Raw genomic sequence first — 12,384 nt, 5'->3', positions numbered from 1 at the left:
ACAAAAGATAAGAAAATGAAGCATTCTTATTGCTGATATGGAGAAAGTCTGAGTGGTCTGGATAGAAGATCAAACCAGCCAAGGTGCACCTGGGTGCCTCAGTCAGTTAAGTGTCTGACTCTTTTAAATTAAAAAAAAATTTTTTTTAACGTCTATTCATCTTTGAGAGACAGAGACAGACAGAGCATGAGCGGGGAAGGGGCAGAGAGAGGGAGACACAGAATCAGAAGCAGGCTCCAGTCTCTGAGCTGTCAGCACAGAGCCCAACGTAGGGCTCGAACTCACGAACTGCAAGATCATGACCTGAGCTGAAGTCGGACACTCAACCGACTGAGCCACCCAGGCGCCCCTAAAAAATTTTTTTTTAAGTTTACATATTTATTTAGAGAGAGACAGAGATAGCGTGAATGGGCAAGGAGCAGAGAGAGTAGTAGAGAGAGAGGGAGAAGAGAGAGAATCCCAAGCAGGCTCTGCATGGTCAGCACAGAGCCTGAAACAGGGCTTGAAGTCATGAAACCATGAGATCATGACCTGAGCTGAAACCGAGAGTCAGATGCTTAACTGACTGAGCCACCCAGGCACCCCAAGTGTCCAACTCTTGATCTCGGCTCAGGTCTTGATCTCAGGGTTGTGAGTTCAAACCCTGCATTGGGCTCCACACTGGACATGAAACCTACTTAAAACAATAACAAAACAAAACAAAACAAAAAGATGAAACCAGCCACAATATTGTTTTAGTCCAAAGCCTAATCCAGAGCAAAGCCCTAAACCTCTTCAATTCTATGAAGGCTGAGAAAGCTAAAGGAAGCTGTGGAAGAAAAGTTTGAAGCTAGCAGAGGTTGGCTCATGAGGTTTAAGGAAAGAATCTATCTCTATAACATCAAAGTACAAGGTGAAGCAGCAAGTGCTGATGTAGAAGCTATAGCAAATTATCCAGAAAATCTAGCTAAAATAATCAACGAAGGTGGCTACACTAAACAACAGGTTCTCAATGCCGATGAAACAGCCTTCTACTGGAATATGATGCCATCTAGGACTTCCATAGCTGGAGAGGAGAAGTCAATACCTGGCTTGAAAGCTTCTAAAGCCAGGCTGACTCTCTTGGAAGGGGCTGATGCAGCTAGAGACTAAGTTGAAGGCAATGTTTATTTACCATTCTGAAAATCCTAGGGCCCATAAGAATGATGCTTAATCCACTCTTCCTGTGCTCTATAAATGGAACAACAAAGCCTGGATGACAGCACACACCTGTTTAAAACATGGTTTACTGAATATATTAAGCCCATCGTTGAGAACTACTGCTCAGAAAAAAGGATAACCTTCAAAATACGACCGCTCAGTGACAATGTACCTGGTCACCCAAGAGCTCTGATGGAGATGCACAATGAGATTAATGTTGTTTTTGTGGCTGCTAACACAACATTCATTCTGCACTCCATGGATCAAGGAGAAATTTAGACTTTCAAGTCTTATTATTTAAGAAACACATTTTATAAGGATATAGCTGCCATAGATAGTGATTCCTCTGACTGATCTGGGAAAAGTAAATTGAAAACCTGAAAAGGATTTGCCATTTTGGATGCCAGTAAGAACACCCATGATGCATGGGAAGAGGTCAAATAGCAACATTAACAGGAATCTGGAAGAAGTTGATTCCAAACCTTATGGATGACTTTGAGGGGTTCAAGACTTCAGTGAAGGAAGTAATTGCAGATGTGGCAGAAATAAGCAGGAGAACTAGAATTACAAATGGAGACTGAAGATGTGACTGAACTGGTACAATCTCATGATGGCGAGAAACTCCAATTTTGAAAGAAGTTACTATGGATAAAATGCTGTCAAACAGCATCACATGCTACAGAGAAACCTTTCATAAAAGGAAGAGCCGATCAATTGAGCAAATTGCATTGTTGTCTTATTTTAAGAAATTCCCACAGCCACCCCAGTCTTCAGCAACCACTACTCTGATCAGTCAGCAGCCGTCAACACTGAGCCAAGACCCTCCACCAGCAAAAACATCACAACTTGCTGGAAGCTCAAAAGATGGCTAGCAATTTTTTTAGCGGTAGCGTATTTTTAAGGTATATACATTGTTTTTTAGACATGCTATTGCATGCATACCAGACTACAGTGTAATGTAGACATAACCTTTATATGCACTGGGAAAGCAAAAAAATTCTCCTGACTTGCTTTATTGTTAACATTTGCTTTCTTACGGTGGTCTGAAACTGAACCTGCAATTATTTCTGAGATATGCCTGCAAATGAAAGAGAAAATAGAAAAACAATAGAGAAAATTCACGAAGCCAAAAATTGGTTCTTTGAAAAGATCAACAAAACTGACAAAACTTTGTCTAGACTGGCCAAGAAAAAAAAAAGAAGACTCAAATTTCTAAAATCAGGAATGAAAGACGGCTCATCACAACTGACCTCACAGAAATAACAGATTATAAAGGGATATTATAAACAATTGTACACCAACAAATTAGATAACCCAGATGAAATGGACAAATTCCTACAAGGATACAAACTACCAAAACTAAGAAGAAATAGAAAAATTGAACATACCTGGAACAAATAAAAAACATTGAATAAGTAATCAAACATCTGCCCACAAAGAAAAGCTCAGGGCCAGATGGCTTCACTGGTGAATTCTACCAAACATCTAAAGAATTAATACCAATCGTTCGCAAACCCTTCCAAAAAAATAGAAGAGGTGTGAATACTACCCATCTTTTTATATGAAGCAAGTGTTAGCCTGATACCAAAACCAGGCCAAGATCGCAAGAAAACTACATATCACTACAACATCTCTTAAGAATATACATCGAGGGGCATCTGGCTCGCTCAATCGGTAGAGCATGTGACTCTTGATCTCTGGGCTGTGAGTTTGAGCTCCATGTTGGGCATAGAAATTACTTTTAGACTTTTTTTAATTAAAAAAATGAATATAGATGGAAAATCCTTAACAAAATAATAGCAAACTGCATTCAGCAATATAGAAAAAGGACTCTATACCATGAACAAGTGGGATTTATCCCAGGAATGCAAGGTTTGTTTGACATCTGAAATGAATAAATGTAACACGCTATATTAATAAAATAAAAAACAAAAACCACATGACCATCTCAATAGATACAAAGTATTTGACAAACTCCAACACTCTTTCATGATAAAAACACTCAACAAATTAGGCACAGAAGAGAACTTCCTCAACCAGATGAGGGACATCTACGTGAAACACAGAGCTGATATACTTAGGGTGAAAGACTGAATGTGTCCCTCTTAAGATCAGGAACAAAGCAAGGATATCTGCCCTCACCACTTTTAGTCAACATTAGTTGTCAGCTAAAGCAACCTTGAAAAAGCAAAGCCAAGCTGGAGGCATCACAATTCGAGACTTCAAGTTATAGTACAAAGCTGTAGTAATCAAAACAGTATGGCACTGGCACACAGATCAATAGAACAGAACAGAAAACCCAGAAGTAAACCCGCAATTATATGGTCAATTAATCTTTGACAAAGCAGGAAAGAATATGCAATGGGAAAAAAGACAGTCTCTTCAACATATGGTGTTGAGAAAACTGGACAAACTACATGCAACAGAATGACACTGGACCATTTTCTTACACCGTACACAAAATAAATTCAAAATGGATTAAAGACCTAAATGTAAGACCTGAAATCATAAAAATCCTAGAAGAGGGCACAGGCAATAACCTCTCTAGCGTCGGCCACAGTAACTATTTTCTAGACAGGTCCCCTGAGGCAAGGGACACAAAAGCAAAAATAAACTATTGGAACTACATCAAAATAAAAAGCTTCTGCACAGCAAAGGAAACAATCAACAAAACTAAAATGCAACTTACAGAATGGGAGAAGGTATTTGCAAGTGACATATCCAATAAAGGGTCAGTATCCAAATTATATAAAGAACTTACAAAATGCAATACCCAGGAAACAAATAATCCAATTTAAAAATAGGCTGAAGACATGAACAGAAATTTTTCCAAAGAAGACATACAGATGGCCAACAGATACAGGAAAAGATGATCATCATCACTTACTTACCATCAGGGAAATGCAAATCAAAACCACAATGAGATACCACCTCACAACTGTCAGAATGGCTAAAATTAATAACACAAAAGACAACAGGTGTTGGTGAGGATGTGGAGAAAGGGGAACCCTCTTGCCCTATTGGTGGGAATGCAAGCTGGTGCAGCCACTCCGGAGAACAGTATGCAGCTTCTTCAAAATGTGAAAAATAGAACTACCCTACGACCCAGCAATTGTACTACTAGGTATTTACCCAAAGAATAAAAAAATACTAATTCAAAGGGATACATTCTAGGTTTATAGCAGCATTATTTACAATAGCCAAGATATGGAAGCAACCCAAATGTCCATTGACTGATAAATGGATAAAGATGTGTGTGTGTGTGTATTATGTATATATACATATATATACATACATATATGTATATGTATACATGTATACATACATATGTATGTATACATGTATACATATACATATATGTATGTATATATATATGAATATTATTCAACCATAAAAAATGAAATCTTGCCATTTTCAATGACATGGATGGAGCTAGAGAGTATAATGCTAAGCAAAATAAGGAAGTCAGAGAAAGACAGATACATGATTTCACTCACATGTGAAATTTAAGAAACAAAACAAACCAGCAAAGAAAAAAAAGAGAGACAAACCAAGAATCAGACTGTTTACTGTAGAGAACAAACTGATAGTTACCAGAGGGGAGGAGGGTTGGGGGGTCATGGGGGAAACAGGTGATAGGGATTAAGGAGTGCACTTGTCGTGATGAGCACAGGGTGATGTATGGAAGTGTTGAATCACTATATTGTACACCTGAAGCTAATGTAACACTGTATGTTCACTATACTAGAATTAAAAGCATAAAAAAAATTTTTTAATAAAGAAAATGTGGTCTATCCATCTAATGGAATATTATTCAGCCATAAAAAGGAATGAAATACTCATGCATGTTACAGCATGAATGAACCTCAAAAACATTGTGTTGAGCAAAAGAAGTCAGTCACAAAAGACCACATACTGTGTGATTCCATTTACATGCAATGTCCAGAATAGGTAAATGTATAGAGACAGAAAGCAGATTACTGGTTGCCTAGAGTTGTTGATGAGGGAGGTGACTGGTGAGTGACTGCTAATGGGTACAAGTGGTCTTTTTAGGCTGGCAAAAATGTTTAAAAACTAGATTATGGTGATGGTTGCACAACTCTAAAAATACTATCGGTGAGTTGTGTATTTTAAATTGGTCAACTTCATCATATGTGAATTATGTCTCAACAAAGCTGTTAAAATAAATTAGCTTGAGATGAACTTACTAATATAACAATATAATGAAAACTTTGTGTAGAGACATTTTTCTAACAGAGATGAAAATCCAAAAGATATGATGAAATTATATATATAAATGTGATTTCATAGAACTAAAGCAAAATGAAGACACCAACAAAATATATGCAACGTAACCGTAAAAATCCTCTATCCGTCATATGCAAAGAACTCCTAAAAATTGATCAGAAAGTGACAAGCAACCCAAGATCAAATGCAGGAACTATATAAATAGCAAATTCAAAGAAGAGAAAAATGCAATGTCCAAAAACCTAAGATGGGTGAACTCAGCTGTCTAAAAAGTTGCCAATTAAAACAATGAGATTCACCATTTTGATCCATCGGCTTGGCAAAAATTAAGAAGTGTAACAATATCTAAGCCTAATGAGCATGTGGAAAAATTGGTTTGTTGTTTTCATATTGTTAATTGTTACAACTCTTTTGGAGTACCTAGTAAAATTGTAAACATATAAATCCATAAATATCCCATTTTGAGATGTTATGTAAAAAAAAAAGCCCACTAAAACTTATGGCCGTACGTATGCATGTATATGTACACACAGAGGAGTGTTATAGCATTGTCTGGAATTGCAAAACCCTGGAAGCAATCTGGATGGCCATCAGTTAAATAAGATTCGGTCACTCCGTAATTATTATGGCACATCTACTAAAAAGAATGAGTTAGGTCTATGTGTACCAACTTGGAGTGATGTTCATGATATCATGATATCATCTTCAGAGAAAAACTCAGTTGTAGAATGTGCAGTGTGATTCTATCTTTGTCAAAAAAAAAAAAGTATGTATGTTGCCGACTGCCTTTCTCCTTCCCCTGGGATCCGTATTTGATGAGGAAAAGGGTTTTTGCTTCTTCTGTTCACTGCTGTATCACTTGTGCCTACAACAGGGTGTGACGTATAGTAGGTGCTCCAAAAACATTTTTTTATTCGATGAATATAAAGGTCTGTTTTTGTGGGAGCAAGAAGAGGCTGTCCATTTCAGTTGCATCTGCAGAAAAGGATTATCGAGAACGAGGGGGAGAGATGATTGGCATTCTCTGTATACATCTTTGGCCTCACTCGTTAACAATAAACATACTCGTTTTGTGATGACAGCTTCTTAAAAAGGTAATGTTAAGTGGAGAAAAGGAAGATAAACTACGGATGCCATCACATGGAGAGACACTCAACTCCTGTCATACACACTCTGAGCAGAGAAGAGACCAAGAGGCAAGAGCACACGGGGCTGTTTGGGGACAGAGAAGACTGCAGGGTGCGGGACTGGGTGGATGTGGGGATCGTCTTTTCTTTACATTCGGTTAGAGGCTGTTCGTGCACACTGACTGCTTTACCCATTTACAGAGACATATGGGCTGGAAAGGTCTTCTCTTGGTTTCAAATACGAATGCGTTCACCACCGGGTGTCTGGAACGAATTCTATTTTGTTTATGCCCACGAGTAACCAGTAAGTAGTTGCCTTCACTCCCACGGCTGCTCTTAGTCACTCTGGACTGGTCCCACTTGGTCACCAGCACCAGCACTCAGAGTTCTCCTTAGGGCATACACACCTTTGGTAAAGAGGCCTCAAGCACGTTGTCCTAGTTACTTGGTACTGGAAGAATCGAGGGGCCATACCAGAAGACAGTTTGATGTAAGCGCCTCGATTGCTGCCTTCTTCATAATAATTAGAAGCAGAAAATATAGTAATGACCTGGTAAAAGAAACAGAAGACCAGGATCACATGGAGGTGGTTCTCAAAAGGTCTCTCAATAAAGTCAGAAATAGCTCAATTCCTAAAAAGGCAAACACCAAAGTTCCGGACGCATACAAATGATCCAAGTCTGACAGGATTTTCTGTGCTTCCACTGGAGAGGCAACAAGGCTCTCAAACGGGTGTCCCCAGGAATACCGACTTCTAGCCACTCATCCCCGCACTGCCTGGCCTTGCAATCCTGTGTACGATTTCAGTTCCGTATCTGACGATCCCCCTTATCGCTAGGTGTTGGAAATTCTAATGTTCCAAGCGGGGGGAAGACTTTGTTTTCCTTCCCTGTGGTATTTGAGCGTTCAAAATAAAACTTGTCTAGTATGAGTCTTTTTCCTTTGCCTAAAGCTGCCTGATTTAGAGCGTTTAGGGCCCCCACAAAACTAGGCATGGAAGGGCAGGGAAAATAGTGGCCAGAATAAGGGCCCAGGACCACCGTGTTGGGAGGGAACGGCCCCGGGGCCCTGGTGGAGGATGGCAGGGTAGTACTTGTTGTAGCCGGTTCTGCCCTAATCGGCCTGCTACTTCAGACAGGCCGTTTTCTGTTTTCTTAGTACAAGAAGCCTCACATAATACTTGCCTCCACTATCCCACGGCATTAGTAGGAGCCCGAAAGGAACTAACAGAGGTAAGCAAAGCAAAAGTTTTGAAATAGAAAGGAATGCCCCGCAAGCTGGTATTCCATTTGATTCACGGCTGTTCTCTACTAGGAAAGGGACATCCCGGGACAACTTGGGACAAGAAACCAGTTCATCAGCCCTCGCCTCTCCCAGCCTCACCACACCCGCACTGAAGGAGCACAACACGCTCCGCTCCAGCGGCTGCAGCTGAACTGGGACCAGGCGAGTGCCTTGCTGGGGCTGGCCCGCTCGGTGAGGAGAAGGGAGGTGACTCTGTGGCTCTGCCCCGCACAGGGAAGGTACAAAAGGCGAAAGGGAGCAAACCGGATTCACTGCGGCCTTTGAGGTGCTCGGTGAGGACAAGCAGACTCTTAACCCCACTGTACTGGAAAGTTGCCTTTCGGTTAGTCAAGAACGAAGCCTTTCTGTGAGGGTCCTTAGAGCTACGGGTCAGGATTTCGATCTCTGGGATTAGGGAAGATGAGGGAAATGAGCCACTATCTCTTAGGGTGAGGCACGGCGAGGCCCCTTCACGCAACCTGTGCGAACCCTATAGTCTCCTGCTTCCGTCTACCAATGCGTGGCCTTCTGTTTTCGTCCCGGGGAAGACACCTTCCCGGAGGCTTCGAGGTCAGACGCACCCTGCGAAGAAAGACTGCTCGGGGCAAGGATGTCTGTGATGACATCACCAACAGTGTTAGCTCACCTTCCCATCGTGGCAGATTTCATACCCTTCGGGCTTACATTCATGAGACCTGATGAGCATCTTCAGCTGGTATCTATTAAGAACCTTGGAGGTGATATCTGGTCCAAAATAGCAGCCCCCTCCTCGACTTGTGTTCGGGTAACAGCCTCTTTTGCCTCTGGGATCACTCCACAGAATATCGATGACCTTTGAACAACAAAGCGGGTTAGGCTGCTATTTACAAGTGAGACTCTGTCGTTCTAGACTTCCACCTCTTTGCCAGAAACATTAACCCGAGTTATCCCAAAGTCTAACTGTTCCTCATTCCTCCTTCAAACTTGTTTCGTACTCCTCTCCTCCATAGATCTTTTCCACGACAACTGCAAGGCCCACAGCCACCGCAATCCCTTTCTGCTTGCTCGTCCCCAACAACCAATGTACCAAGAACAAGAACCAACGCAGCAATACTTAGTAGCCGTGGAGAATCGGCCCTTGCCCTTGTCTGTCTGTCTTTAAAAATCTCATCACGATTGTTTCACAAGTGCCGAATCTACCAATTCACGATTCTTACGTGAGATGCAAGTTCTCTTAAAAGAACTTCGTCGTCCTACTCCAAAGAGAAAGCAGCTCTCCACAGCGAACACACGCTAGATGGTCTTTTTTGTTTTAATGTTTATTTACTTTTGAGAGAGGAGGGGAGGGAGAGAGAGAATCCCAAGCAGGCTCCGCGCTGTCAGTGCAGGGCCCGACTCTGGGCTCAGATCCACAAACCATGAGAAGGCGACCTGAGCCGAAACCAAGAGTCGGACACTTAACCGACTGAGCTACCCCAGTGCCCCCACATTAGATATTCTTAATACGTTCAAAGAGATAATTGGGTCTCCCAGCTGTGGCTCTGGCCCTGGCTTTTGTCCTGTTGAGCAGACAGCATCGCCACCACAGATACAGATAAGAGTTCACCCAAGAATACTTCCCTAAATCATCTCCTTCACTTTTTGGCCCATCCATAAGAACACTCTCAGTTTTAGCAATAAATTCAGCCACCGACTGGTTTCCCCAACGTGTCCTAAATCCACAGGTATTTTATTAGCATCACATTTCCTTCTGGGGCTGAAAGAGGTAAATGCAGGCTACGTGATGCCCAAGACTGAAGATCCAAGTTTCTAAGAATATTTTTCATGGCTCTGATCTACATATAATGTTTCTTTATTTAAACTCCTATAGGAGCTTAAGCAGCAGTGAGAAAAAAAAATAGCTGTGTCACTAAAGCTGTGCAGCCTTGGGAAGACTCTCTGGGTCTCAGTTTCTAGATCTCTAAAATCAGCAGTTTGGGCCAGATGACTTGTAAAGTATCGCCAAGTTCTAACACACTATGATTCTACGAGTCCATGTTTTGTGGGCATGAAGAAACCATGCATCTTAAGTTCTGCAGTTATTCAAGCAGGTCCAAGTGAGGTCTTGACGAGAGGACCAGAAATGGTTGTCCCGGTAACCTTGACTGTACACCCATTCGTAGGTTTGGTATTGAAGGGGGGCTATAAATCAGTGAGGAAAAAGACAGCGAGCTGGAGCGAAGAACGGAACCGGTAGGAGAACTCTGGAATGACGGGCACCTGGTTGGAACTTGTCGAAACCCCCCATCAGGCCAAACCAGACATTTGTGCCAAGTTTTTGACGACTGATTGAAGTGAGACTTAAAACCACCCGAAGAAGAGTCAGACCAAGATTCTCCTCTCTCCCCCTGAATGCCAACACTGAATGCCAACACTGGCACAATCCTGCCCTTCCGAATTAATCCACTGGAGCCCCTTTCCCTGGCTGGTGTTTATGTCAAAACCAATACTTGCGTTGTCACATCTGGCTCTTACACCATGAATTCCTGTTTGGGGGTCCCGATTTGGCCTTTAGTGTAATGAAGGCGGGAAAAATGGAACACAAGGAACTGTGCTTGTATGAGGAAGGGATTAAGTGGTAAATTCCTACATGAGATGCAAGCCATTTACAGCTAAAATTACCCCTGGGAAACCTCTGAAATTACCCTTAAAGCACACTATACGTGATTTTATATATACAATCCTACACAATGATATGGATGTGTGAACATTTTATAGATGTAATAACATATCATGTGATAAATAACATTTGTGAAAATAAAACTATATATACTTTTCTCCTTTCTGCCATATACATATAGTTAAAATGCACAGAAGTTAAACGTATGCATAACGAACTCTGTTGAACTCGGAGAAACACTGGCCAAGGACTTAGGTCTTCGGCTGGCACCTGTGTCACCTGAGGCAAATCATTTAACCTAGCTGAACTTTAGTTGGTTCATCAATGAAACGAGAAAGACATATCAAGAATTCATTTTTCTTTACTCAAAGTCAAAGGGGGTATGAGCTTTATAGAACTAAAGTTTTTCAGAATCATCCCTTACCAGGCATGGGCACTTCTTTTTTCGGTCTAGAATCCATTCACTTGACTAGGTTTACCCAGACTGTGGCTGTAACATAGACTCGATTCTAAAACTCACAAACAGAAAAAGGACCCTTTGTGGGTGAAGCAGATTCCTCAGAAGAGACCCTCTCTTTCCTTCCAGCAACATCCTCTCCTCTGACATGCAAGGGCCTTGTGAGTGGTAAGCGCATGAAACAATAGTTATTCGCAATATCCCTTCCTGAAAATGTTCAAACCGAAAATTGGAAAAGCTTTACTGAATGACAGCTCGTATATGATCCGGCCAACAAAAAGCTCTTCGTGCCTCGGCCTTCAAACCTCCTAAATCCGAAATGAATCCAGCAAGAAATGTCCTGTGCTTGTCTGCAGCTCTCAGTTATCCAGTTCCCAAAAGCACGCTTTGGGGGAGAGTTAATAGCTGTGGAAGGTATATCTAAATGCCTCTCTTCTAACACACTAATGCTATAGATTCACTATTCTTTTGCATTTTCCCCTTAGTGACGTATCTTCCTTCCAGCTTGTGAACATCTTTTAAAGGCTGCGCTCAGCCCAAACCCTCCGGCAGCACCTAAATCACTTAAGATGCCTACTCCCTGTGTACCCATTAGCCACACTGGATGAGAAACCGGAGAAGTTCGACTCCTTCTTGAGACCCGCCCCCATCATTCCGAAGCCATCTTTCCCTTCGGAAAAAGAGCTTGGGCCTTAAAGGCAGACCTGAGATCACATCCTGCTCTATCACCCAGTGACTAGCCAAGTGACAAGCCATTTCACTCTTGGGAGCCTGCACAATGAAGCTGACTACTCCCACTACAACTCTGTCCCCCGCCTCCGGTTCTCCGGATACCCCTAACCTTGTTCTGGTTTTCTTTTTTTTCCATAGAACTTTTCACTTAACATCTTATATAATTTACTTGCTTTACCTACTTAACTCCTCTCCCTAGAATGTAAGCTTCACAAGGTAATACATCTTTGGTCACTGACATTCCCAAAAGCCTACGACAGTGCCTGATACATAGCGGGTGTTCAGTAAATTCTTGTTGAATGAATGAATGAAGACTCACTCAGGAAATAAATAATTGCAACTATTTTTTAAACCTCTCTGGTCTTCTTGTTGCAAGTCTGTCTTAAAGGAAGAGTGCCACGTTTGTCTCTATAGAACGACTTAGCCATGAGTACGTATCTCTCCCACATCTCAGTGAACATAAAACCCAAACCATAGCACTCTGCCAAGAATTATGCACTTCTGTGAGTATGGCACAAATAAAGAGCCTATGACCTTTATCATAACACAGCTCATAGATATTAAGAAATAAAGTGCGAAATCTGGTTTTATCTGGAAATTTCAACTCTAGCTAACTGAAGTATGCACACCCACTTTGTACCAGCAACTGAAGGAAGAAAATTAAGGGTACAACCGAAATTGTTAAAATATCGGGAATGAGATTCTGGTCCATTTTCCCC

At 41.6% G+C, this 12,384-nt stretch overlaps 1 protein-coding gene across 2 annotated transcripts in view; it reads right to left on the bottom strand.

Moving 5' to 3' along the window:
• The window catches only part of PPEF1 (protein phosphatase with EF-hand domain 1), a 109,219-nt gene that overhangs the window by 14,445 nt on the left and 82,390 nt on the right, over positions 1 to 12,384 (bottom strand). For both annotated transcript variants that reach the window (XM_047843808.1, XM_047843809.1), the window contains 2 exons: positions 8,485 to 8,670; positions 6,962 to 7,104 (listed from right to left, as the gene is read on the bottom strand). In XM_047843808.1, coding sequence (XP_047699764.1) covers positions 6,962 to 7,104; positions 8,485 to 8,670 — 329 coding nt within the window. The remainder of the gene's footprint in view (positions 1 to 6,961; positions 7,105 to 8,484; positions 8,671 to 12,384) is intronic.

The sequence above is a fragment of the Prionailurus viverrinus genome, chromosome X, assembly GCF_022837055.1.
Source record: "Prionailurus viverrinus isolate Anna chromosome X, UM_Priviv_1.0, whole genome shotgun sequence".
NCBI lineage: Eukaryota > Metazoa > Chordata > Mammalia > Carnivora > Felidae > Prionailurus > Prionailurus viverrinus.
This window is presented reverse-complemented; position numbering and strand designations above follow the sequence as displayed.